Source organism: Echeneis naucrates, chromosome 1 (assembly GCF_900963305.1).
Source record: "Echeneis naucrates chromosome 1, fEcheNa1.1, whole genome shotgun sequence".
Classification (NCBI taxonomy): domain Eukaryota; kingdom Metazoa; phylum Chordata; class Actinopteri; order Carangiformes; family Echeneidae; genus Echeneis; species Echeneis naucrates.
In genome coordinates this window covers 19,704,086-19,731,987 of record NC_042511.1, presented here as the reverse complement: position 1 = coordinate 19,731,987, position 27,902 = coordinate 19,704,086, and the positions used below count along the sequence as shown (strand labels likewise).

The following is a 27,902-nucleotide window of genomic DNA, read 5'->3' as shown; positions in this document are numbered from 1 at the left end:
GCCCTTCTGTGCCCTAACCTGGCTCCATCATCAAAAATGTTTCGATTCGCCCCTGGATATAAGACCGTGTGTCACACACTGCTAGAAAACACAATGTACACAGTGGGCTAAAAAGGACTACACATCTTCCTTTTGTCCTATATCCACTGAATGCAACGAACACGAATACGGCTACAGTTGAGACACGTTGAGATGAGAACGACGTACGTTGAGATAACATTGCGTTTTTGTTCGATATGTGTTTATTAGACGCAGTTTTATTCTGAAAACCCAGAGACGGAAGTGTATTTTGTCTTCAATGGCGTACAACTGGTTTACCCTGACACCAATGACAACAAGTCGAAAAGGAATCAATGTTTCTTATGGTAACATCGACTATCCGCTTGGACTCACTGTGAAAGGTATTTGTTGAATGTGGTGAACTCGGAAGTAGAAAGAGTATCTAGTAATGTAACGTAATTGTCATTTTAGCCTCTTAGTGGCTAGCTACTAAGCTATTGGCAGCTAACACCCAAAATGGCTGATCATGTGTAAATCTGCATTTGTGTCTCCCTATTTACATCATGATTCGTCTGAAAAAATATGTTCAGATATATTTAATATATCATTGTGGGGCCATAACGCATGTGGTTTGGTGTGTTGTCGCTGACATTCAGCCTTAGAGGCAAGACCGAGGTCTCAACGATATTTACATGGCTACACTGCCCATAGCGGCTGTCATGCAGCCACACACATTGAACGACAGTGTGAGAGTTGTGTAAATTAGTATAGTAGTGCCATGAATATGTGCAAAGTATAGATCAAGGAGGGGAATCAAAACTGAAACAGGCGACAGGTTTTTCCTTGCAAGAAACATGAGCCTTTAAATCTTAATTAATACTCCCCTGGTAAAACAGTGCTTTGAGTTTCTCCGTAGTTTTTAATGGAACGTCATAATAGTCGCTTCTTTCAAGACTGCTAAGTTGACCATTGTATATCATCTATTTCGCAACATAATGCAAAAAGCAGTCAGTCCTTGTGTCATTTGCATAAAGTGGCCCCAAATGGCAAATCGCATTAAAGAGTGAATGCAGAAACATTAAACAAAACTCACTAGTCACTAGATATAATAGATACCAAATAGGAAAATGCATGAATAAAGAGTGCCTGGACTGGAAAGAGCATGTTGAGTGACTGGTAGCCCTTTAACATTCAAGTACTTCCTCTTGAACACCATCAGATTTGAAGGGAACAGACGAGAATGCATTTGTCAATTCACATAAGTGTCTGCCGCCTTACAGTGATGCAAGGCATGCACACTTGAGCAATATTTTTGATTGGTGTCCCTGACCCTGCTTTTGACTTGCAACTCCACACCATGTTGTTACCACCCACATGCTTCAGTGTAGGGATAGGATCACTAGACATAGCCCTTTGGTTCAGTTTTTGTCTTGTAACACTGGAGAATTGTTTTCTAATTTCTAACATAAAGTTCTGACTGGCAGAAGCCAGCTGATATGATCATTCTTCTAGCAGATCAACCTGCTCTGGAGAGGGATTTTGCAGCTCAATTAGAATAATAACCTGTCTGCCTGAAGCCCTTCTGCTCCTTTACTTGGCTTGGTGAGACAGCCAACTGTAGGTAGACTTGTGGTTGTTCAAAACATCTTCGATGTCATAACCATTGAAGTATCTTTTATACCTCAGTCTTGAACTATACCCTGCCAGATTTTATTTAGTTTTTGCTTTTTCTCTTGCATGTATTTCAGGCATTTATGGAATTGGATCATATTTCCAATATTGTTGATGCTTTCACTCAATTCCTCAAATCTACATGTTTGCTAATATACACAGATGTGTCTATTGTCAAAGTGCGATGGACAATGTTGTATTTATTCAATAAATAAGAAATTACAGTGAGAAGGCTGCACTGTTATAACATGTTAATTCTTGTATCATCGTAATTTTTGTGTTTGGATATATCTATATATAGGGCTTTTCTCTTTGAGTTGAGTAACTTTCCTAAGCAGGAAATGTAACTCAACATTTCTGAAAAATGTTTGTTTAAAAGGTTCAGAAACAGCCAGTGTTTCCTCTGGAATTTTTTTCAGCAGCGCCAGCAGGCTTTCTGGGGTGCGTGGCGGAGTAAACAAACGGCACTTGACTGCAGATTTTACTTTCACAACCTATTTATTGACTGGCTAGTTGAAAATGGCTTTTTCCCTTACAACCACTACAACCTATACAGTTGTGTTCAAAATAATAGCAGTCTGTTTAAAAAATTGAGTAAAGCCCAAAATCCTTATAATGGTTTTTATTTCCATGCATTGGGGACACTGCACATTATATTCTAAATCAAAACATGAAGAAAAAAGCAGAAATTCTTTAAATGAAGAAAAATGAACATTGGGCTGTTCAAAAAAATAGCAGTGTCTGCATTTTACTTTACAAACTCAAATATTTACTGTATAAACTGAAAAATATCCAGGATTCAGCATTCCTATGAATCACTAAACTAATATTTAGTTGTATAGCCACTGTTTCTGAGAACCGCTTCACATCTGTGTTGCATGGAGTCGACCAACTTCTGGCATCTGTGAACAGGTATTCCAGCCCAGGATGATTTGACAACGTTCCATAATTCCTCTGCATTTCTTGGTTTTGCCTCAGAAACAGCATTTTTAATGTCACCCCACAAGTTTTCTATCGGATTAAGGTCCGGGGATTGGGCTGGCCACTCCATGACTTTAATTTTGTTGGTCTGGAACCAAGAAGCTGCTCGATTAATGGTGTGTTTGGGGTCGTTGTCTTGTTGAAACACCCATTTCAAGGGCATTTCCTCTTCAGCATAAGGCAACATGACCTCTTCAAGTATTTTGATGTATCCAAACTGATCCATGATCCCTGGTATGCGATAAATAGGCCCGACACCATAGTAAGAGAAACATCCCCATATCATGATGCTTGCACCACCATGCTTCACTGTCTTCAGAGTGTACTGTGGCTTGAATTCAGTGTTTGGGGGTCGTATGACAAACTGTCTGCGGCCCTTAGACCCAAAGAGAACAATCTTACTCTCATCCATCGACAAAATGTTTCTCCATTTCTCTTTTGGCCAGCCAATGTGTTCTTTGGCAAATTGTATCCTCTTCAGCACATGTCTTTGTTTTAACAGTGGGACTTTGCGGGGGCTTCTTGCTGATAGATTAGCTTCACACAGGTGTCTTCTAATTGTCACAGTACTCACAGGTAACTTCAGACTGTCTTTGATCATCCTGGAGCTGATCATTGGCTGAGTTTTCACCATTCTGGCTATTCTTCGATCCATTCGAATGGTAGTCTTCCGTTTTCTTCCATGTCTCTCTGGTTTTGCTTTCCATTTTAAAGCATTGGAGATCATTTTAGCCGAGCAGCCCATCATTTTCTGGACTTCTTTATACGTCTTTCCTTCATTAATCAACATTTTAATCAAAGTACGTTTTTCTTCTGAACAATGTCTGGAACGACCCATCTTTCTCAGGTTTTCAGAGAGAAATGCATGAGCAACATGTGCTGGCTTCTTCCTTAAATAAGGGCCACCTGATGACCACATGTTTTTTCACAGATTGAATGACTTCACCAATTGAACTCCACACTGCTATTTTTTTGAACACGCAACTTCAATTCATTATTCAATTACACAGACTGAGGAGCATACATATCATGAATGTTGGCTCTGTTGGTTTTCTATGACCCTACTACAGCAACTGGTAAATTATTTGCCATGCAGTAATATAATTTCTACCAAAAACAGGTTATTCATGTTGGACTGCTATTATTTTGAACACAAATGTACATCTCAGCCATATACAATGTCAGATCAAGTAAAAAAAAAAAAAAAAAAAAAAGATACCTGACGACCATCATCTTTTCTAGTTGTCTTTCTCTTCTTAGAGAAATATTTGAACAATTTCACATGAAAATGCAGTCAGCAGTTAATACATAATGACGTGTAGATATTAGCTTAATGCTATCAATTAGTTTACCCAAGTTAGCATCACTGAGTTGACTAATAAGTCTACCTTTTCTCTGGTAATTCACTGCCTTATTTCTCATGACTACACTTCTCTTACTCTGACCTGGTGCCTGACGTGATGTCACTTTCAAGACTGCGCTCTAGCGAGTATTTAACTCCAATAATCCAATTGTCTTTTGTGTGTAGTTTATCCCCAGCATTCAAACTCTAATTTTCCCAACAATATTCAGCCAAGGTTCCTACACCAAATAGTTTACTCTGTTTTGCGCATGTGTGGGTCTGACTTTATGGAAGAATTTTGAGTGTGACAGAACAAGATGGCATGGTGTAATATTCCATAACTTTTGACATGAGTGTTGTTTAAATAAAACCAGAACATTTATATATCTCATTAAAGGAAAAAAACCCAAAGACAGAATTTAAGCTAAATATTTAGATCACATGGATCTTTATCATATTTGATTCAAATTAAATGCAAATACATTCAGAGGAAGGCTTGCATAGCAATTATAATGTCAAACAAGCCTCAGTGTTGTTGAAGATGTAACTGAACTGAAGGGGGTAACTTTATGCAAAGTGTGCTATGATTTACAATTTGTGTATTTAACTTGAATCTGTCTTAATATATACTTGCGTTTATAAATTTGAATACATTGCACTGAACTGACATTACTTGTCTGGAGATTACCTGTTCTGTTATGCCCCAGAAATTTTGAAAGAAGCTTGCATCCTTGGTGTTGTATTGTTGAACGTAAGTTGGACGATTTGAAATGTTTCTTTTTAAGAATAACTACAGTTCTTTTTCAATCACACTAGCTTTAGATTTCTTTATAGTGTCCTTCTAAAATAAGTATGTATCTCCTGACGGGGGTTGCGATCAGCTAGTGAACTCAGTCTCAACAAATGCATACAACACACTTGAATGAGAGACAGTAAGGTAATGAGAGAAAAAGCTTTGTTTATATTTTCAAAGTCCTCTGGTAATCAAGCACCATGACCATGTGAGGCATGTGCAGTCTGTCTGTTGTGCCTATGTGAACTTGTCTTGTCTGCACCATTCCACATGGCCACAACTACAACAGCAACGGCTGCATGGGTCCTCCAGGCACAGTAAAATTGAGGCCTGTTGCAGTGTTGTTTTACAATGTTGGTATAGCTAAGAAAAATAAAATATATATATATATATATGGGAAACATAGATTTCAGGTTATACTGCTTTTCATTGATTCACTGTCATTAGATAATTTTGCTTGGGTTTCCCACCCTGAAAGGAGGGCATGGTGGCCACACGACCACGAGATAGACCACAATAGATCTCAAAGTTGACCTCATCTCTTTGAGCTTTGACACGTTAACAGAAGAAACCCCAAACAGGAAGAACAGAAGTTGATTTATTAAAAAAGTGTGGGGAAAACAACATTCTGAGGACTACTTTTGGAAAAAAAAGCATTTATGCTTTTTTTTTTTTTTTTTTGTCTATAATAGTATATTTTTGCTTTCCACCTCACAGTCTCGCTGTGCACACAGGCAGTTAGTCGCACCTTGCTCCTTTCCTTCATTTGGAACCCATTGCAACATTTTCCATTTCCAACAGTACCAGAGGGACCCATTTCATATTTGGACCTGTGGCTGGCGCTGCTGCAGTGACAGCTCTCCATTTGACTCAGATTAAGACTCATGCCCAGATTGCACTCCAGCAGCTTGCCTCTCTTGAAACCATAACTGTTGGCAACCTGTATCACAACAACAGATTTGAAGCAGCGTTACCTCCTCACCTGGCTGTCCTGAGTCTTCTAAATAGACAAGAGGTGTCAGGTGTTGGGATTAATTCGGACACAACCCACAAAACCTACAGAACCGTATGACTTTGTCATCCTGTTGCCATGTACCACCACCAACAACAACAGGGGCCACAGCCCTTTTCTAATGGGCCTAGGCCTCATCATCAGCCACATCCAAATCAACATCAGAATTGCACACCTTCTGACTTGCTGTCACGTGTAATTGGTTTCCAATTTCCTCGACCCACTCAACTCCCTGATGAGCTAGAGTCTGCCCTGGCTATCAGGAGTGTGAGGGACATGGATCACCGTCTCATTGACCACAAGAACCCACTAAACCAACACCAGAACCAAGCCTCAGGTACTAGCATCAGTCAGCATGAAACCTATGGCGCTAAGCAAGTGACATTGACCTCTGATAGTCAGCCAGGCCATCAGCAAGGAATAGACTGGTCAAGCTATCAGCCTCCAGCTAAACTGTTTGCCAGTCCTCCACCAAGTACAAGCCACCAGTCACAACGACATCAAGGTCCTCAACAGCCAGAGAACAGCCACACAGGACCAAGCATTCCAAGCTGGACTGCTCCCATTAGTGACTCGATATCGCCTCAAGTCCAGTACCCGCATAGTGGTGGAAGTGGTGGTGGTGTGGATGTTCCAGGTTTGTACACACCAGAGAGTGCAGGCAGTATTTTGGCCAGTTTTGGACTTTCAAATGAGGACTTAGAAGTGTTGAGTCACTACCCTGATGATCAGCTAACCCCAGATACTCTGCCATTCATACTGCGTGACATTCAGATCAACAAGTCAGGCAATCAGAAAACTGGGACTTCTTCCACCAACTCATTCTCATGCAGCATCCACGATATGCCACTACAACCTTCCCATTCGTCGACACTTGCACATTTTTGCTCTGCAGAAGTGCCTAGTCTTCTAACCATTACACAGACAGCAGGTAAAGTCATTGACTATGGCCATGCCAGCCGTGCAAAGGACGAAGATAGTGCAAGAGAATTTTTCAAAAGAGAGCCTCTCTCCAATGAAAGGACAGTCACAATTTACCCATCAACATCAAAAATGGAAAAAGCTGAAAGGCACCAGGTTCATATGGAACATACTGAAGCAAGCAAGCATGGGGACTGTGACTATCGCAGAACAAATAGTGACCATGGCAAGAGCAGTCAGTCACCTGGGAGAGAATTAACACCATCTAAATCTCGTAATCTGGATCAAGACTATAGACACAAGGGACTCAAACCAAGATCCTCATCTGAGACCAGGAGCAATGATTGCTCAAAACGGTTTGTCTCCTCTTCATATGGCACAAAAACCCTCCGGAGCAGCAAGAAGTTGCCTACCCCTACCATGATAAGTGATTTCTCAGCTGTGTCTCCAAAGGTCTATCCCCATACCTGTTCCCTGTGCCACACACAGTGTGATCAGGAAAAGGTGAGTGTCAACGTGCTTTTACCCAAATGTCCAGCAGTCTCCTGAAAGAAATATCTTCCCATGTTAGTAATTCACATGATTTCTTCACCAGACAGTTGTACAAACAAGTGATTCTGATGTCATCCTTTTTTTGTTATTTACATGGTTACATGGTTTATAACCATAGAATACACCAGCACCGTTGCCCTATACGAATAAACTACAGTTCCATGAATGTTTGGCCACCCTTGGTCAAAGTAGACACTGTTGACTTTTGAAGTGAAAAAAAAAAAAAAAAAAGCCCCATGGAATGTAAAATCTGCTTTTCTTCAATTTTTACTGTGGTGTTGCTTTTTATTTTATTTTTTTAAAATATAAATGTATAATAAAAGCATGTGGCATATGTGTGGAATATACAAATGTTAGGGGGACCCACAAATTGTTTATGAGAATATTTGCACCCCAGTGTTAAGCTAACGCACAACAGGGAGGGATTTACGAAATTGGACTGAATGTGATTCCTAAATTTCTGCACAACTATTTAATTTGTTTTTCAGTGTTGGAAATTTCTTGAAATAAAAAGTCACACTGCATTAACTTTTGAAAAATTGCTGTGCAAATGGGGAAAAAGTTCTCAGGCTCGTATGTTTATTAAGTTAAACTGCTGCTCTCTACTGAAATTACATCTGTTTTCTGGACCAATCCCTGTACATAGTTTAATTATGATCTAGATATGATTTTTCACATGCCATTAGAGTTTATGAGCCGTAAAAGGTGTATCGTGGTGTTTTAATCATAAGGTGGATGTCCAAAAGATACAATATAAATGCAGGAGAAACATTTTAAAATGGTTTAAACTCTGCTTCAGAAAGTGAGCAGAGATGGATAGAGTACTTAATTCAGTCAGTGCAGATCCTCCATATGATGCCAATACATGTGAAAGCTGTTCTGTGATGGAGTACTTGTTTTCAAAAAAACTTCAGAAATGCTTGAAAAATACATTATGTCAAAATATTGCTATGTTGTCACAAATTTTATAGACCAATACGCTGAAAAAGCCTCCTGTATTGGTTTGGCTCAACTATCTTAGATATACTTAAGTTGTGTCCCATAGGAGATGTTTCATTTTTAACTAAATAGTGAACTAAATGAACTAAAATAGCACAGGCAACAGATATATTGGTGAGCCAATGGGAGTCTACCAAATGATATGTCCTCTTCTGGACACGAGACTTTATTTTTATGAGTAATCTCCGGAGCACTTACAAGGACAAGAAAAAAAATGTTGTTATTTTCTTTATGTTTTTGTGGTATTAATATATAATACCACTGAGTCACACTTAAGATAATTGGAAATAAAATAAATGAAAAGCAAATTATCAGATTTTCTACAACAAAAAGTGATGTCTTAAAGTTAGATATGACATCAAAAATAGATTTCTAACTTTAATTGTACTAAGACGTTAACAAAGATTTACATGAACTCTAAATTACCTATAAATAAGTGAGTTACATTTTTCTTTAGCTGTAACTTATTTTGTGCATCCATGCTGACTGTATATTTAGTTTTGAGTGTTGCTGTTTCTGAATGATTGTGACATCATCTTCTCCCATTTGTTGTTCTCTTCAGGACTGGGTTGACCACATTAACACTGTCAACCACACTGCTGCCTGCAGAGACCTGCGCAACAAGTGAGGACATTTTTAATGTGATGCTGTAGCCTTTTATCTACAGCCTTAACTATAATATCATTGTTATGAAGATGAGTGTTCTGAGTGAACTGTCACAAGGTGTTGAATAGTTTGAAAAAGGACATACTAATTTGTTTATACAAAGTGAAAACCAACGTTTTTCACTGAAAATTTTCAGGCCACATGCTACCCAAGTACTGTTCTCAATGCACTTGCATTTTTGAATTTGTTCAATTCACCATATATTAAAAAAATCATCTTTGGGTTTTATCTTGGGGCACACATGACCCTCTACATTGGCCATATATTGAAAAACTGGTGTAATTGGTTATTTATTCATAGAGCTGACATATAGGCTGCAGAATCAGAGTAAATAAACCACTGTTTCGTTTTGTTGCATAGAATTGATAGAGAATATGTTAAGATGATTTGCAAATAAATATTATTTTGTCTCCGAAGGTACCCACACTGGAAACCTCTTCCAAGGTCAGTTGGACTTTTGTTCTTCTGTTTCCAATAATCTGTTTATTGCGCACTCTTGTTGGTTTGCTTCTCCAAAAGATTACAAATAAGGCAAAAGGGAAAAGAAACACACTGATCCATTGTGATTAGGGATGCACTGAAAATTCGGCCATCAAAAATCTTCGGCTGAGTCTTTCAGCAGACCAGTCAGTTATAAGCCTGTACATTATTATTTATTGTACACGAGTGAGGTCAAGTTAAACATTTTATTTGGAATTTTAATTTATATTGTGCATTGTTGTAATATCAGTGCTAAATAAATATTTTCATACTTTTGATTTATTGCGATGGCTTGATTTTAATGAGGTTAGTTCACATCGTAGCCATAAATGGCATGGTCCTAATAATTGACATAATAATTTCTTTCAGTGTTTCGGTTTTCGGTCAAGAATTTTCATTTGCATCCCTAATTGTGATGTAGGCCTTCGAGCTGTCACTTATTACAACAATGAATTATGTCATTTATCTAGTTGGAGAGGACATGGAAGCCAGGCTTTGTGGGATCCCAAGGATCACTCTCCATCCCATTCCATTTCCCGATCCCTCTCTGGCTCTCCTACTCCAGGCTCTCCTCACAGCAAGCATGGGGTGGGTGTCTATACCCACAGGTCAAACAGGAAGTTGTACTCTCTTCGCCATCACCTTCGCTACCCCCACCACACAGGTAGGCCAAATGTTGGAGTAAAGAAGTAGCATGCTTAATATTTTACTATGCCCTTATCTTATATATGCAAAAGGGTTGAAAATGCATCATTGTGTATTGTGCTGCTGTTACCTAACCCGCTGATCAGTGACTAGTGGAAAGGTCACCACAAAGTCAGTGTTTTCTTCATGCTGTTGGTGGAGAGAGGTTGTTCAAACATTACCCAAACCCTCTTGGCATGTAACTCAAAGAACATAGCTATTGCGTAATAGAAGTATTTCTAAAATCACCTATTTTATTGGCTCTCTGAAGAACGTGGCCATCGGTCAGCGCATCACCATGGTTCCTCACGGAGTCCTTCTAAGTCACATCGTATTTATGCTTCCTCCAGAGAGCATCGACCTGACAGGAGGGAAGGGGAACCATCAGGTTAGTCAATTTGTCTGTTTCTGGCTGGATCACAGGAGCAGAGCCAGATTTATGGATACAACAGTCCATCTTGTCTACAGATTATTGCTGACTTACTGACAGACATAACATCACTGAAAAGTCTTAGATTTTTTTAACATTGCCGATTACTATTTCGAAAAGGAATTGGTTCAAAATGTTTCAATTACATCATCAGGTGGGTGTCTGTCTTTGACATCGGGTTTCCAGACTTTTCTGCCTTTTTATAAATACATATAAACAACATAAATGTTTCACAAATTAGAATCAGGCTGAGAAATATTAGTGTGGGATCTTTAACTGATCGAACATTAAAAGGACTTCACCTTTATAAATTTAGGGTTGTAATGGCTTATTTATGATACTAATTCATGTGTCCACAGGGGGTACCTCTCGAAGTGGTGGTAAGCGTCTACACAATGACACCAACTGTCATCCAACCTCAAAACATGGACTGTCCCAGTTCAGCACCAAGACTGGGGTAAAGAATGGAACAAAGATGCCTAAGACGGCAAGTGCCATGGCCACTGACCCAGTCGGTGTTTCACACTTAAACTATGTAAAACATATTGTAGAAAGCCACAGTTATGGACCAACATCAGCAACAATGTTGCAACTAATTAAACTGATGAGCACAAAGGAGTGAAGGTACAAATGGTTTTTCGGGCATAAGAATTTATAGTCTTTTCCAGTCTTCCATGTTCACTAAACACTTTACTCCTGAATAAACATGAAAGATAATATGAAACATTCAAATAATTTTGAATCACATTTGTGAAAGGAGACATAGCTATTCAGAATGTGTTGTATTTCTTTATTCATTAATTTCAAACCAAACAAAAAGATACCATACATTCAAGATGACAAACAAGCAACTCCACAAGACACCACAGGCAACAAACCATATAACAACCACAAACTAAAAACAAACACGGTTTGAAAAGGGGATGGAAGAAGCAAAGCTTATATGTTTCCAACCCCCAGACAGACAAATATAAATAGACTCCAAATATAAACACACACTCTCTCTCACAGTCACTCTCTGAAACCCCTCTTCTCAACAATCAACTCATCAGTTTGCATCATTTTCTTCCAACTCTCTATTACACATTTAAAACATTCCTTTTCTAAACTACCTTTTGAATTGATCAACATCTTTACTGAGTTTAACCTCTACATCTAAACTATTCCATAAAATTACCCCGCCACGAGAAATACACATACTTTAGAGAGTTGATTTTGCACTTTTTACCAGGTCAAATTATTTCAATAACAGTGGATTAGTGTAACCAGCTGGCTCTTTTTCGTAATATATACAGAGGGGGCAGGTTGGTCTTATAAGTATTGCCCCAGACCTCCACACAGTAACTCCAATATGGTAATACGAGAGAATAATATAAAATAAGTAAAGATTATTGATTGAGTTAGTACCTAGTTCTCCTCATAACACCCAGTCTCTTTGCTATTTTGGAACATACATTGCTGATACGCCGTTTCCAGCAGATTTTTTTAATCAGTTATCACACCTAAAGATGTAATGTCCACTCTTCCAGTGGTTACATTATCTAATATTATCTGAACCGGATTGTCACTTTTTCATCTTCCAAATAACATGAGTTTTGTTTTTTCCAAATTAAGTGACAAACCAGTTTTTTAATTTGTTCATTTCATCTGAGATCTATTGTAAAAGCTGCTGCAAATCCTTACCAGAACAGATAATATTAGTATTGTCAGCAAAAAGTATGAATTTCATGATTTTTGGTACTACATCAGTATCATTAATGTAGAGAACAAAGAGAATTGGCCCTAATATTGTCCCTTGAGGTACACCGCACATAATGTTTCTACCAATGGAAATATAATTACCAATTTGATCAGACTGTTGCCGGCTTCTTAAATAGCTTCTGAGTCAGTTCAAGTATAGTTCCCCTAATGCCATATCTCTCCATCTTTTTTACAAAACATCATGATTTATTTGTCAAAAGCCTTTTTAAAGTCAATGAAGGCTCCAAGGGTAAACCTCCCTTTATCAATCTGGGTCGTAATTTCTTCAATTAAATCAATAAGTGCATGTGAGATTGATCTATTTCTTCTAAACCCATGTTGACTGTCTATTAACAATTTATTTCTCTATGAACCTATCTAATCTGGCAGTGAAGATCTTCTGTAATATCTTTGAAAATTGTGAATAAGTGTCTATCTCATGATGTAAAGTTAACTAAGTTTGTTAACTAACTCCAGCACATCTTTTCACTTAGCAATACCCTCCAGTCTGCCCTGAAGACATAGATATTCAGAATGTGTTGTATTTTACTCTCAATGGCTGAAGCTCATCACCTGATCTGTGCAAAAATGAAAACCTCATTCAGCAGTACAACAACGTACAAACAGCTCCTGTAGATAGCGGAGCAAACTCGATTTAGAGTTGCAGTAGAATATTTACTGATTCATGTGTTTGAGATGAGTGCAGTAGATGAGAGCTCTTACAGATGCTTCTAACTGATTTCAGTAATTCTTGAATTCTAATTGGTTTGACAGGTTGATTTAGTGATTTTTTACCAATTAAAAAAAATTATGTAAAAAATCATGGCCAAGCGCTTGATTTACTGAGAAAGAACTGAACTTGACCTGTTTTGTCTAAGGTTGTCTCAAACTTATGTAAAATTTGTGCTGTTGGGTTTTTAGTCTGCAAAGGCTCCACTGTCCAAGAAGAAGAAGAAGATGGTGACTCAGGCTTGTCAAGACTCTTCTGTTGCTGATCGTCTGGTTTACCTGTCAGGCATCCCAAGTAATGCTTCTGAGCAGGAAGTTGCCAACTTGGTTGGGTCCTTTGGACGGATCAACAATGTCATCCTCATGCCATGCTCTGAGGAAGAGAGCAAGACGGGCGATGGACAGAAGGTGCTATTAAAGTTTACCACTGGGATTATTCATGTGTTTTGCATGCATTTGTAAAAGATCTGTTTGATATAAGGCAGAGACAGGTTTAAAGGCAATATGGATAAACCCTGCTGGCAAGTATGAAGGAGCACAAAAACTTCACTCAATACATAAACCCATAATTTCTTCAGGTAAAAATATACAATATAAATAATGTATAATATAGGCAGCATGGCGGCAAAGAGGTTAGTGCTGTTGCCCCACAATAAGAAGGTCGTGGGTGCAGTTCCTGGGCCTGGGGCCTTTCTGTGTGTGTTTCCTCCAGGTACACCGGTTTCCTCCCACTGTCCAAAGACATGCATGTTTCGGTGAATTGGTGACTGTAAATTGTCCGTACGTGTGAGTGTTTATTTGTCTCTGTCTGTCTCTGTGGCAGATAATGACGGCAACTGTATGTGATGTGATTGCGAGTAGTTATGGTGCTCTCTGTACCACTTCATCAATGTGTCCCCCTTTCAGGCATCCATATGCATGGTCAAGGCAGAAGATGCCCAGGCATTGGCTAACACCACAAGTTTGTCCATCAGAGATAAGCAAATCACAGCTTCAATAGCCAAGGTACCAGGCGAAAAACATGCACATGTGGCGCTAACAGTGTCCTTTGCTTAAAAGAGGACAGACCTTTTAAAAAGTTGTTAATTCTGAAGCTATTTGAATATGTTTCAGTTCCTGCATGTTGCCTTATCTACTCTAGTCTATATATATGCTTTGTTTATTTTAGAAACCTAAAGGAGGACAGCCTGCTGATACCAGCAACAGGTTTGCCAACTCTGTACCCCTGTATTTTTCTAGCTAATGCTGACAAAAACTACAACTATTAATGATTTTGAATTCACAGCAAACCTGCTTCAAGAAAAGAGAAGACAACTGCTGCAAAGGACTCAGGTGGGACACCAAAAAACTTGTTGCAGATGTGTGGTCAGTTTATATCATTTTTTCTGTCTAGAACTGTTGAGAAATGCTCAGTAAATCAAATAATTTACTTAATATTACTTTTTTATTAAACACTGCCACTTTTGTGGCTTCTGTAATGTTGGCATTTTTGGATTGATTTATGATGTCATACTTTACTGGGCTGTAATTCATCCGAGAATACTGAGTGTGGTTTGTCTCCCATTCCCATATTCCTCTCCCACTCCCTGCTCCAGGAGGCAAGGCCACCCAGAAGATGTCCAATGAGGTAATGATAGGATGGAGAAAGAGATTAAGAGAACAAGAGCAGGAGGAAAGAAAATACAACGCTATACAAACAAAAACTATGCATGTAGAAGAGTATTAATGACTGATATTGCTCAAGGCACATGTGTAAATATCAGCAGTAAGTTAAAATAAAGGAAGCAACGTCAGTGGTGCTTTAGTTGACAATAAAACAAAATTACTAATTAAGAGTAGCATGTGTTCAGGAGATGATTTAGTACCTGCAGAATAAAGACAGAGAGGGAGAGGTCAGCAGACTACGGGGGATGGAAGATTAAGCGTTAATTTATACACTGCAAGTTGTATTTTTGAGGATTAATTTTGTTATTGTGCAACTGCAGTGCTATTGGTCAATCCAAAATGCTAACAAACCCTCAAACCTCAAATCAAATCAAATCAAATCAGATTTATTTGTATCGCACCAAATCATAACAAAGTTACATCAAGACACTTTACATATAGAGCAGGTCTAGACCAAACTCTTTATAAATGTATTTAAAGAGACCCAACAGATCCCCCGATGAGCAAGCACTTGGCAACAGTAGCAAGGAAAAACTTCCTTTAAGAGACAGAAACCTCGAGCAGAACCAGGCTCAGAGGGGACGGCCATCTGCCTCAACCGGTTGGGTTGAGAGTGGGAGAGAGAGAGAGAGAGAGTGAGAGAGTGAGAGAGTGAGATAGGCATTGCAGGGGGGTGTAGGCAGGAACATGTTGCTGCATGAAGTTCATGGAGTTGAGCTGTAATACAGAATTCATGCTATATGGGACCAGCAGGTGTTGCAGGAACATGGGATGGAGATGAGTCACCACCTGCAGGATGAGGACAGGGAGAGAGAGGAGAGGAACTGGGAGAGACAGAGACTTTGGCAGAACATGGTTAGTAAATGTAGTATAAATGCTTAGAACTGTGTTTTTGAAGAAGGATGGTTCTTATCAGCGCATGCAAGGGGGGAAGAGAGAGAGAGAGAGAGAGAGAGAGAGAGAGAGAGAGAGAGAGAGAGAGAGAGAGAGAGAGAGAGAGAGAGAGAGAGAGAGAGAGAGAGAGAGAGAGAGAGAGAGAGAGAGAGGAGAGAGAGAGAGAGAGAGAGAGAGAGAGAGAGAGAGAGAGAGAGAGAGAGAGAGAGAGAGAGAGAGAGAGAGAGAGAGAGAGAGAGAGAGAGAGAGAGAGAGAGAGAGAGAGAGACAGACTCTTGGAACCACAAGTAAACCTCCCTCTAGAGAGCGGAGTGGCCTGCTAGGACAGTAAGGAACTATGAGCTCTCTGAGATATGATGGAGCTTGGCCATAAAGAGCTTTATATGTTAAAAGAAGGATTTCTACTCTATATTTTACTGGCAGCCAATGAAGAGATGTGATCTCTTTTCCTAGTTCCTGTTAATATTTGTGCAGCAGTGTTCTGAATTAACTGAAGGCCTTTTAGAGATTTGTTTGGACATCCAGATGGTAATGAGTTACAGTAGTCCAGCCTAGAAGTTACAAATGCATGGACTAGTTTTTCTGCATCATCCTGAGAAAGGATGTTTCTGATTTTCCTAATGTTTCTCAGGTGGAGGAAAGCTGACCTACTAACTTGTTTTATGTGAGGGACAAAGGACATGCCCTGGTCAAAAATTACTCCAAGGTTTCTTACAGTGGAGCTGGAAGCCAAAGTGATGCCGTCCAGACTGATGAGATGATTAGATAGAATTTTTCTGAGGTGCTTAGGGCCAAGTAAAATAACTTCTGTTTTGTCAGAGTTGAGAAGTAAAAAATTTCCAGTCATCCAGACTTTTTTATCTTCAAGACATGCATGCAGTCTGACTATCTCAGTGACTTCATTTGGCTTCATTGATAGGTACAGCTGAGTATCGTATGCATAGCAGTGGAAGTTGATACTGTAAATGGAAGGTTCGATATGGGTTTATAGTTTGCCCAAACATCTGGATCAAGATTAGGCTTTTTAAGCTGGGGTTTGATGACCACGGTCTTAAGTGCCTGAGGTACGTAACCCAGAAATAAAGTCAGATTAATCAAATCTAGAATGAACGGCGCAATTAAATAAAAGATGTCTTTAAAGAGGCTAGTTGGTACTGGGTCTAATCTAATCTGGATGATGAAACTATAGAAGCTAGCTCTGAGAGATTCAGAGGTGAGAATGATTCCAGATGTAAAAAGAGGAGTCGCAGCTTATTCAGGAGTTGCTGTATTCAGTAGGAGATTTTTATCTAACGTAGGCAAGAGCTGATAAATTCTGTCTCTGATCGTGAGAATTTCATCTGTAAAAAAGTCCATAAAATCATCACTGCTTAGAGCTAAGGGGATCACTGGTTCAACTGAGCTATGGCTCTCTGTCAGCCTGGCTATAGTGCTGAAGAGAAACCTGGGGTTGTTCTTGTTTTCTTCTATGAGTGCTGAGTAATATGAACTTCTAGCACTGCAGAGAGCTTTTTTTTAATATGTTTTTAGGCTTTTAGGCCTTTCCAGGCTCTGTGAGACTCTTCTGACTTACTGGAACACCAATTTCTTTCTAATTTCCTTGATGTCTGCTTTAAGGCACAGATTTGGTAATTATACCAGGAAGCCAGCCTCCTCAGATTGAATACTTTCTTTTTGAGAGGGGCGGCATTGTCGAGATTCAAACGCAGTGTGGCCATAGTGCTAGTCAGGTCATCAACCTGCGTATGGGAGAAATCCTCATTTGAATTTAGATATGGCATTGTTGGGTATGATGACCGAATGTTCTCTTTAAATTTAGCCACAGCAGCTTCAGATAAACATCTTCTATAGCTGAATTTATTCCTCAATGCTGTGGAGCCCATTAAAGTAAACTGAAATGTAATGTAGGTAATGGTCAGTCAGGAGACAGTTTTGGGGAAGAATTGTTAGCTTGTCAATTTCAATGCCATATGTTAGAACAAGATCAAGGATATGATTGTAGAAGTGAGTGGGTTCATTCATATGCTGGGAAAAGCCAGTATCTAGTAGGGAAAGAAACTCAGAACAAAGGCTGTCGCTTTCTACATCACCATGTATATTGAAATCTCCCAGTATAATGATTTTATCTGTACTGAGTACTAACTCTGATATAAACTCAGAAAATTCTGATAGGAATTCTGAGTACGGACCAGGTGGACGGTATACTGTAACTAACAGAACAGATTTTTCACCTCTCCAGTCTGAGTGGGAAAGACTAAGAGTGAGGCTTTCAAAAGACCTGCAGCCAGATTTTGGTCTTGGGTTGATTAATAGGCTTGACTGAAATATTGCATCCTGCTGCAGCCACGTTTCAGTTATACAAAATAAATCAATATGATGATCAGCAATGAGATCATTTACTAGTAGAGATTTTGATGATAATGACCGAATGTTCGGTGTTCGGTGTTAAACAGCGTGTTAAACTGAACATTTAAGTAGTAAAAGTGAAGTTTCGGCTTTCTTAAGCAAATATCTGTATGTACACCATTATTAGGCAACTATTAGTGTGCAGAATTATTATGCAACTAAATAAAAAGCAAATATTTTCCCATCTCATTTGTTTATTTTCCCCTGTTAACGTGAGAATAATAAACTCAAAATTTACAAATAAACATTTTTAAAATTAAAAAAATCTTCAGTGGCCAATGTAGCCACCTTTCTTTTCGATAACAGTCACAAGCCGTCCACTCACGGAGTCTGTCAGTTTCTTCATCTGGTCAGAATCAACTTTTTGTGCAGCTGCAACCACAGCCTTCCAGACATTGTTCAGAGGGGTGAACTGTTTACCTTCACTGTAAATTTCCTGCTTAACAAGGGCCCAAAAGTTCTCAATCGGGTTTAAGTCAGGTGAAGAAGGGGACCTTTTCATTAGTTTTTCATCTTTAAGGCCTTTACTGGCCAGCCACGCAGTGGAGTAATTTGATGTAAGTGATGGAGCATTGTCTTGCATAAAAATCAAAGTCTTCTTGAAAGATGCAGGCTTTTTCCTGTACCACTGCTTGAAGAAAATGTCTTCTAAAAATTGACAGTAGGTCTGAGAGTTGATTTTGAGGCTATTTTCAGGTACAACTAGCTCATCTTTAATAATACCTGCCCATACCTGTACCCCACCTCCACCTTTCTGGCGTCTGAGTCGAAGTGGAGCTCTGTGTCCATTACTGATCCAATCATGGGCCGATCCATCTGGTCCGTCAAGAGTCACTCTCATCTCATCAGTCCACAAAACCTTTGAAAAATCTGTCTTCAGATATTTCTTGGCCCATTCTTGATGTTTCAACTTGTGTGTCTTGTTCAGAGGTGGTCAGGTTTCAGCCTTTTTTACCTTGGCCATGTCTCTGAGAATTGAACACCTCGTACTTCTTGCCACTCCAGGTAGGTTGCAGTTGTGGAATATGGCAGCACTGGAGGAAAATGGGTTCCTGGTAGCTTCATGTTTGATTCTTCTCAAATCTTTGGTTGTTAATTTGCTTCTTTTCTTCTTGACACATTTCGCACGATCCTGTTGACTATTTGCAACAAAACATTGATGGTTCTGCAATCACGCCCCAATATCTTAGACATTTCAAGAGTGCTACATCCCTCTGAAAGACTTTTTACAATATTTGACTTTTCAGAGTCAGTTAAATCTCTTTTTTGGCCCATTTTTCATGAGGAGAAGAATCAGCCTAATAATTATGCACACCTTGATATAGGGTGTTGATCTCCTTAGGCCACACCCTCCCTTGTTACATAAATACCCATCACCTGATATGCATTAAATCCAATAAGCATTCAGGTTTATACCGCTTGGAGTTGGAAATTATGGATACACTGATATACGATATGGTCAAAATAATCACTTGGCTAATAATTGTACACACAATAGTCTGTAATAGTCTGATATAAATGCCTATGTAAATGTATAATCTATACTGTGGCATTTTTCTAACTCAGCGTAACAATTTCTCCCACAGAAAGGCATGTTGCTGATAACAGGTCTCCCTGAGAATAGCTGGTCAGAGGGTGACATTATCAGGCTGATGCAACCCTTTGGCACACCCACTGACATCATCCTGGCAACACAAATTGGGAAGGTTGGTACACGCAGTCATATTGCAGGCTTTTACTGATTCTAAAAGAGCAGAGAAGAGTCAAAGTGATGCCAGTTATTACACATCGGTAATGGCTGTCTTCATTGACTTAACCTGTTAGCATTAATTGCCTTTGTCAGATAGGTTGAGATGGTCCCATGAAATTTGGCTCTACAAATGGAAAAGATGTGAGCAGTAACAACAGGTAACAAATTTATATGTGCTAGTGAGCATGGCCTGCCATACAGATTCCCTTGAGCAATAATGAGACAGGCAGTGAGTTTATTGAAATCCAAATGATAGATTGTTGAGAGCACAGGCTTTGCTGCACTTTGTATGATTTGTCTCAATTTAATATTCCACCAAGCCTGAAACTCTAACCCTCAACCTGGAATTGTCGTAAATTTTACCTTTGTAAATATTAATTAATGGATAGATAGATATATAGAACTTTATTAATCCCCAAGGGGAAATTCACTTAGTCAGGAGCTCATCAAAATAAAAAAAATAATAAAAAAACATTATCCAGTCAGCATCTCCAGATATTAATACAAGTACCTCAGAATGTTTAGTCTGTCTCATACCAACTGCCAATAATTCAATATCTGGACAGAACATCTTCTCCTTGACAGTAACAAAGCCAGTCCTCCTCCTTTCTTCTGTCCATTAGCTTTAGTGTCCATCCGTATGAGAGTGAAGCCAGGTAGTTACACACAAGAATCAGAGATGTTTTGATTTAACCAGGTTTAGTTAATAGTGAATATATCCCCTGGTGTATGAGAATGACTATTTAGAGTGAAATTATTTGTTAAATGATTTATGTACCTATTACACAATAATAAAAACATGCTTTGTTTGTCTTAGGTGTTGGTGTCAGTGCCAGACATAGATATTGCTGAAGAGATAGTGAAAGTTCACACCTTTATTCCTGCCAAGATTAATGACTCTGAGCTGAAGATAATTCAAGTTAAACAGCGTATTGGGATCAGTACACCGGTAGGGCTCTCACCATCAACACATACCCTTCCTGGTACATTAATCACTTTCTTCTGTATTAGTAAGACATTTCAGTCACTACTTCCTAGAAAAGTATTCTTCTTCAGCAAAAATGATGATTGATACTAAACCTCTTCTTACAGGTGGCTCTGTACAATCTGCTGATGGGCTCAGTGGACCCCTTAGTGAGTATTTCTGCTATTGTACATTCCTGGTCAAAGCTTTTAGAACAGTTGGGGTGCGCGATTGACCACCAAATAGCGATAGTAAGTGTAGTTTTGGATGTTAGCATCAATAGGATCTAGAGCTGCAAAGATTACTGAAGTTATTCGAATAATTTGATTACAAAGAGTTATTCAAGCAATTTTGAAACGCTTAATTTCATTATTTTCACTCGAATGAGAATACTTAAGCCAGGCATAACATTCTAACCCCCTTTCAATTATTGTGCCGGTCTCATTTTGCTGCCAAAACAGCCCTGACCAGTTGAGACATAGACTCCAGACTCCAGATCTCTGAATGTGTGCTGAGGTATCTGGTACCAAGATGTGCAGTAGATCCTTTAAGTACTGTAAATTGCAAGGTGGGACCTCCGTGGATAGGACTTGGTTTTCCAGTATGTCACACAGACGCTCGATTGGATTGAGCTCTTGGGAAGTAGGAGGCCAAGTTAACACCTCAACTCCTTGTTGTGCTCCTCAAACCATTCCTGATGCGTTAGATGGTTAGATGGTCTGCAACAATGCTTAGGTAAATGGTATTTGTCAAAGTAATATTCGCATGGATGGCAGGCCCCACAGTTCTCCAGCATTGTATCACAATGCGGCCATTGCGAAACTAGTTGAAATCCTTACGCTTCCCCATTTTTCCTGCTTCTAACACATCAACTTTGAGGACAAAATGTTCACTTGCTGCCTAATATATCCCATCCTCTAATAGCTGCTATGATGAAGAAATAACCAGTGTCATACACTTCACCTGTCAGTGATTACAATGTTAGGCCTGATCAGTGCCGTCTGCTTTTGTTTCACATAGACAGTTATTACTAATGTACGTCTCTGAATTCAGTGGTGCAATCATAGATATTATAAAGTGAAGCCAAAGAAAATTCATCCTGCAAAACAACAATAACATTGTGCTATGTGTCCACTGTAACATAGAATTTGCAAAACCGTAACAACATGTCTTCCAGGATGCAGCACTTGAAGCAAAAGCACTGAACGGATTTATTGTTATTGTTAATCGAGATGAACGCTCGTTAGAACATACAGCAATATTGGTTGCTTGTAATGGTTAGTGAAGAACATGAGTTGATGTTGATTAGTTATATTATTAGTTATAATGTTCCTTACTTGAGCTCAAGGAAACAAAGTGAAATGCCGTTCCATCTGTTTTGTTATTGCAATTATCGTTTTCATTTATTTGGTTGAGACGTGTCTTTTTTTTCTTTTTTCTTTTTTTTTTGTCCTTTTAAAATTTATACCAATGCTAATTAATTAGGCAAAAAAATTGATTAATTGATAGAATACTCAATGGACCCTTTTCACACTTCCGCATTCCACTCTGACGGAAGTCGTCATAGTAGGGATAAACAATTGGAAAACATGACAGTGGGCATGAATTCACTGATAACAAACGCAACTTCTCAGAGTCACAGCAGTTGTAGTGTACCTTTTTGTAGCAACTCGAAGAAAAAGCAAGCAGAACCAGCTTTTCATCAGTTTCTTAATGGTTTGGTAGTAGTAGTCGTATCAACTCCAGTTTCAGTTTTTCCCTTCGATGCAAAGTAGAAGTGCTGTGCCGACAATGTTTTGTTGCCATGAATCTAATAATTTTTTACTTTTCTTTTGGTGTTATTATGTTATGTCCAGTAAAGCACAACCAAAATACACTGCTTCACACAAGACAATGGACATTGATTTCCTGTGTCACTCTCACATACTATTTTAAAAACGGAAATACCTTTTAGTTATCGAATTAGTTAGATATTCAGTTCCTTTAAGACCAATTATGGTATCACATTTTCAAAAAAAAAAAAAAATAATGACCTTCAGAAACTTTTGGCCTTACTTTTCTTGCTTCTTCATCTCTCGCTTCTTCCATAATTCATTCACTTTTCTTCTTTGGCACCATGCAGAATGCAGGCAGTGGAAGCAATAGTGCCCCCAGCATTTGCTGTAGTGCATTGCGCTTTCAATGCACTACAGGTAAGACATTTTACAATGATGATCAACAATCAGGCAATCCCCAGGCTGTGGGAGGAAACCCTGTATGCATAGGGATGAAACATGAAAACACAGCAAGGCCCGAGACCCGCGTATCACACCCACAGAATTCTTGCTGTGAGGCAACAGTGCTAACCACTAATCTACTCCAATTGCCATACATGCACATTCAGTGAGTAGCTATCCCCTGGGCATATCGTGACTAGATGTTCTGGATCCTTCAGGAGAGTATGGTACCAGTCAGCTGGAACACCCTCTTGGTGATCGGTAATGTTCCCAACACGCCATCTGGCTCCTCTGAGGTCCAGAAACTGGTGCGACGCTTTGGTACTGTCATCAAGACCCTAGTGCTCAACAACATGGTGAGGCCTGTTTGTCTGTGGGGCTGCAAATATGCTAATTTTTTTGTATCCTGAGCCATCCTTGCTCTGAATGTCTGTTACCTCAGACACAGCTATGCCTGTGTCCTGCTTCAGTGTCACCTGCTCCTGACATAATGGCTCTTTCTCCCTAGGTCATCTGTGAGATGGCAACTGCAGCCATGGCCTTGTCTGTTTACAAACGCTTCCAGACGTTTCCATGCATCATCCATAACAACCCTCTGTTCTTCTCCCGCAAACCTGACCCCAAGGCCGACAAGCTGACAAAAGTCATCACTGCATACCTGAGTTCATCTGAGGTCTGTATCTTTGACAACTAATTAGCATTATCAGTCATAATCTAATACTGGGATCACATCCTGCAGTGTCAACTTGGAGTAAATGTATTTGATATGACACTAATCAATTCCTCCTCGTGTCTGGTTCTAGGATACACCTAAAAATGGCATGAGCAGCCAAACAGTAGCAGCTGCAGAAGAAGGGGAGGTGACCCCTAAAAAGAGGTCTGCTCCAGACGGTATGGAAAACGCTATTGGGACAGAGAAGAAGATGAAGCACACAGTGGAAATGGTTAGTGAACACAAAGCTTTGGGAGAAAACAGGAGCAAAGACAAGATAAAAAAAAAAGGGCAACCTGGTGCTGCACCTAACACCAGACCCAAGGCAGCAATGGATACAGATGCAAGGGAAACATCAACTGTTCAAACTGTTGTGCAGACAACAGTGGAGGACACAGGAGTTAATGGGTCCAAAACAGGAAAAGACAAGGCTCGATCTGGTGAAAAGACAAAGCAGTCAAGCACTGATGCAGCTTCAACTTTCATGCCTGAGCTGCCAAAGGTAAGTTGCCAAAAATGGCAGTCTACTGTTGAAAGTAGATGGTTTTCCTGCATTTTGACTTGGGCTGGAAAATGATTATAATAATTCCGAATTATAATAGAAATTTCAGATATTGCAGTTAACAAATAAGCAAATAGCAAAAGGCTGTAATATAGAAAGAGCCTCATGCAGCAAGTCATACCCAGAGCAAAATCATGGCTAACCCCACAAAGCAATGGAATGAGTAAACTGGCATATTACCCAATTCAAAGTTGCTCCAGCCTCTATGTCCAGTTGGGAGGTGACATGACAGCTCGTATGTATTCATACCACCCAACACGAAGACAGGTTAATATGACGATGAAGAAACTTATAATTCCTGTAGCTTCCTCATTTTTGGCCCTGCAATTTAGACAATATGATATCCGAACTGCTGTGGGAGATAAACAGCATGAAAGATACCAACAGTAACTTTTTCACGCACATTTAAATGTGTGGCTCAAGTAGGGCCTAACAGGATGCACGGTCCTCCACCAATGGATTTGCGAGATCTTGTCATAGCACAGTCTGCCATTAGGAGTGTAAATCCATCAAACCCAATGTCTGTGTTATCCTCATGGAGTCATGTCTCAGTAAATCAGAGTAGATTAATTTTTTATAATTCATTATTTTTCTTATTAAGAAAAATATCCTCCTTATGCCTGAGAGGCACTGCAATTTCATCAACCGTTACTCAATGATCTAATGTTTGACAGTACTAACTGGGAGCCACATCATGAGGGACAACAAACCTTCACCAACACCTGAAACAGCGCAAAATCAGATCTCAATCACAATATTTGTCAGAAAAATTGCATTTAGACATTTTCTCCAAATTGCCCAGCCCTAATTTGGACATTTCTCTTTAATTCCTGATACACCAGGTTACTCAACAAATGGTCAATGCATTGCTTGAAGAGTGCCGGACACGAACTACCAGCCATATCAACAGCAGCAACACAGCAAGTTCCTCCTGTGGAGTAAAGTGGGGGTCACAAGGGGAATCATTGATCAGTTACAAGGCAGCAGAGGATATGAAAGAGCTGACAAAGAGCCACACGGAGGAGATGAAGAAGCAGGAGAGGGAAGTGAGAAAAGAGAAGGAAGCAAAGGCAAGAGGGAGGAAGGACAGGGAGAGGAGGACCTGGGATAAGGAGGAGAGGGCAAGGAGAGAGAATGAGAAATGGGAGGAGCAAAGAAGGGAGTGGGACAGAAAGGAGAGAAAGAGAGCAAATGGGGATGGTTTGTCAGGATCAAAGTCATCCTGCAGGTCAGAGGGATATAAGCAGAGCTGGAGGTGTGGACAGAGTAACAACAATAAAGCGGTGAGGAACTGGTGTCTGTCTGAACATGTAGAAACTAAAATCTTTGCTCCACTGTCTCATCCTTACATCTATTTGGTGCAAACAGGTGGAAGAAGGGTTGGAGCTCCCATTTAACATGACTGACTTTGTGACAGTAGATGAAGTAGGAGATGTTACCAACCTTCCATGTTCTCCTTCACCTGGTGTTGTCATGGAGACCACAGAAGGCAAAAAGGATGCTGTGACTTCTGACCCACAGGTCACTTGCAGGGTAAACTACTCCTGTGCCCCCAACCTTCCTCTCTCTCTCAAGTTTTCCTTGCCACTGTCACCAAGTGCTTGCCCATGGAGGGATACGTTAGGTCTCTTTAATAATTAAACTTAATTTTGGTTTGGTCCAGACATGCTCTACATGTAAAGTGCCTTGATATAACTCTGTAAAGTAAAGCGAAGCAAAGTTGAAAAGCAAATTTATTTGTGTCAAACCATAACGATAACCATAATGATTTCTCTGGTATTCTCCCTCCAGGCCACACCCATGGAGGTTGCTATGGCAACAACAACATCAGATGCAGCTGTGACCCGAGAGAAATTGGAAGTATTAGAGTGTGAAACTGTGAGTGCAGTACTGATCCTCAACGCTGCAGCAGCCTGTGTCCCGACTTCACAGACTGACTCTCCTCCCAGCCAAACACACAAGCCATCATATCGACAAGAAGCGGCGGGTACAGCCCCATCAACTGAAGCAAACACAATCAATTATTATGAAATTTAAAAATCCATTAAAAAATCCATTAAAACATTGTGTTATTTTTAGAAAAACCACCAGAATACATTGATGAGTCCACCTCAGAAATTGAACAACTTTCCCTGCCTGCTTGGGTAGGCAGCCCACCTGAAGATGCCCCAGTAGAGTCCTTATCAAACAGCCCAGCCACAGGGCAATTGACTGCAGAGGGTCTGAGAGATAAGACAAAGGAGAGCAATCTCAATCAAAACCAGGTCAAGGTATGGACCAAACCAAGCAAAACAGAGGAGGAGGAGGAGATGCAAGATCGGGAGATCAAGCAACCAGAGGTCTCTGTTGCAGATAAAGGTACGGTTAATTTCAGCTCTTTTCTGGCTTTAGGATCACCTGCCTCAGTGTAGTATGGAATTCCCAAAAACTTTCTGAAAAGCCTTCAGTTGGTTCAGAATGCTGCAGCACAATTTTTCATAATTAATTCATAATAGCGTTTAAAAACCTTCTGACATACAAAGCTCTTAATGACCAAGCCCCATAAAATCTCAGAGAGCTCATAGTTCCTTACTGTCCCAGTAGGTCACTTGGCTTTTTTCATTTAGTTTTACTTGTGATTCCTAGGGTCTCCAAGAGTAAATCGGTAGGCAGATCTCAGCTATCAGGCTCCTCTTCTATGGAGCTGGTCCAGGGGGTTAAAGTCAAAGTCTCACAGCTTTCAAGATCAGGCTTAAAACCTTCTTTTATGACAAAGACTACAGTCATATTGTTAAAGTTTAATTATTGCTCTGCAAGTTATGCTGCTACAGGCCTAGACTGCATGGGGATTCACCTCTCCCTCTTTCTTTCCCTTTCACTCTCTCCCTGTTTTTCTTCTTGCCTCACTTCCTGAAGACTATAAGTTTATGTCTCTCCCAGGAAAGCAAGAGAGATTGTCTGAACCCAAAACAGAGCTGAGCGCAAAGAAACTACAGAATAAAACTCCCATGAGCACAGACTATGGCCTCCTTCCTTTTGACCCCAGCAAGCCAATTGGTATGAGGAACTTATTCACTATTGTGGTTTTGTGCTTTTTATGTTTGTTCACGTCATCTATGTGAAAGCAAGAGCTGATAGAGTTAACATATATGTCCTTGCGGGTTTGTCCTCTAAGGTATGGAGTTCTTAGTCCCAAAAACCGGTTTCTTCTGTAAGGTGTGTAATCGATTCTTTAGCGGAACCAAAGAGGTAGAGATCAACCACTGCAAAACGGTGAAACACTACAAGAACCTACAGGTGAGCAAACACATTGATTTTATTCATGATACTATATCAAAGCATTTATATATATATGGGAAATATAATAGTCCTTAACTCCCTAACTTTTAATGAAGGTAGTATGTGTCCACTTTCACAAGGCCACAACTCCAGTGTCTTTTATTTATTTATTTATTTTTTTTTATTATTATTATTATTTTTTTTTTTTTTAGAAATACCTGCAGACCACCACAGCAGTGAATGACACTGCCAAACCCTATTGAATGGCCACAAAACTTGACTGAAAACTGAATTTTGTCATTCCCTTCCTTCTGCATTTTTCTTCCACTGAAGGTCCAGACTGTATGTAGGAGTTGATATGTCTCATGTCTTGTCTGTGTATCTAGCTTGTATAACTAAGAGGAAATTAATAGAAATATATATATATAGTTGGAAGCCTGTATGAAACGTGCACAATCAATAAAGTGTCTGGACT

At 39.6% G+C, this 27,902-nt stretch overlaps 1 protein-coding gene across 4 annotated transcripts; it reads left to right on the top strand.

The window, feature by feature from the left end:
- The first annotated feature begins 303 nt into the window (after positions 1 to 303).
- Positions 304 to 27,902, top strand: LOC115040780 (zinc finger protein 638-like). 4 transcript variants are annotated; one of them, XM_029497818.1, is made up of 25 exons: positions 304 to 401; positions 5,589 to 7,224; positions 8,834 to 8,895; positions 9,355 to 9,381; positions 9,888 to 10,081; positions 10,373 to 10,489; positions 10,891 to 11,018; positions 13,193 to 13,408; positions 13,907 to 14,005; positions 14,169 to 14,206; positions 14,286 to 14,332; positions 14,596 to 14,627; positions 19,552 to 19,671; positions 20,533 to 20,664; positions 20,808 to 20,849; positions 23,114 to 23,251; positions 23,404 to 23,568; positions 23,699 to 24,109; positions 25,012 to 25,452; positions 25,538 to 25,702; positions 25,961 to 26,156; positions 26,249 to 26,527; positions 27,065 to 27,205; positions 27,324 to 27,445; positions 27,640 to 27,902. In XM_029497818.1, the coding sequence occupies exons 2-25, from the start codon at positions 5,878 to 5,880 to the stop codon at positions 27,688 to 27,690; spliced, it is 4,710 nt and encodes a 1,569-aa protein (XP_029353678.1). In that variant the 5' UTR covers positions 304 to 401; positions 5,589 to 5,877; the 3' UTR covers positions 27,691 to 27,902. The 4 variants fall into 4 exon arrangements, with proteins under 4 accessions (XP_029353678.1, XP_029353687.1, XP_029353670.1 ...); XM_029497827.1 differs by having other exon boundaries at positions 309 to 401; positions 5,505 to 7,224; positions 27,089 to 27,205; XM_029497810.1 differs by having other exon boundaries at positions 309 to 401; positions 5,505 to 7,224.

Bases quoted from the DNA above. Each gene is read 5' to 3' on its own strand.
- LOC115040780 (XM_029497818.1), top strand. From the start codon at position 5,878: ATGTACCACCACCAACAACAACAGGGGCCACAGCCCTTTTCTAATGGG. The intron at 10,082-10,372 runs GTAGGCCAAATG...GGCTCTCTGAAG, and splicing joins TCGCTACCCCCACCACACAG to AACGTGGCCATCGGTCAGCG. The intron at 10,490-10,890 runs GTTAGTCAATTT...ATGTGTCCACAG, and splicing joins GAGGGAAGGGGAACCATCAG to GGGGTACCTCTCGAAGTGGT.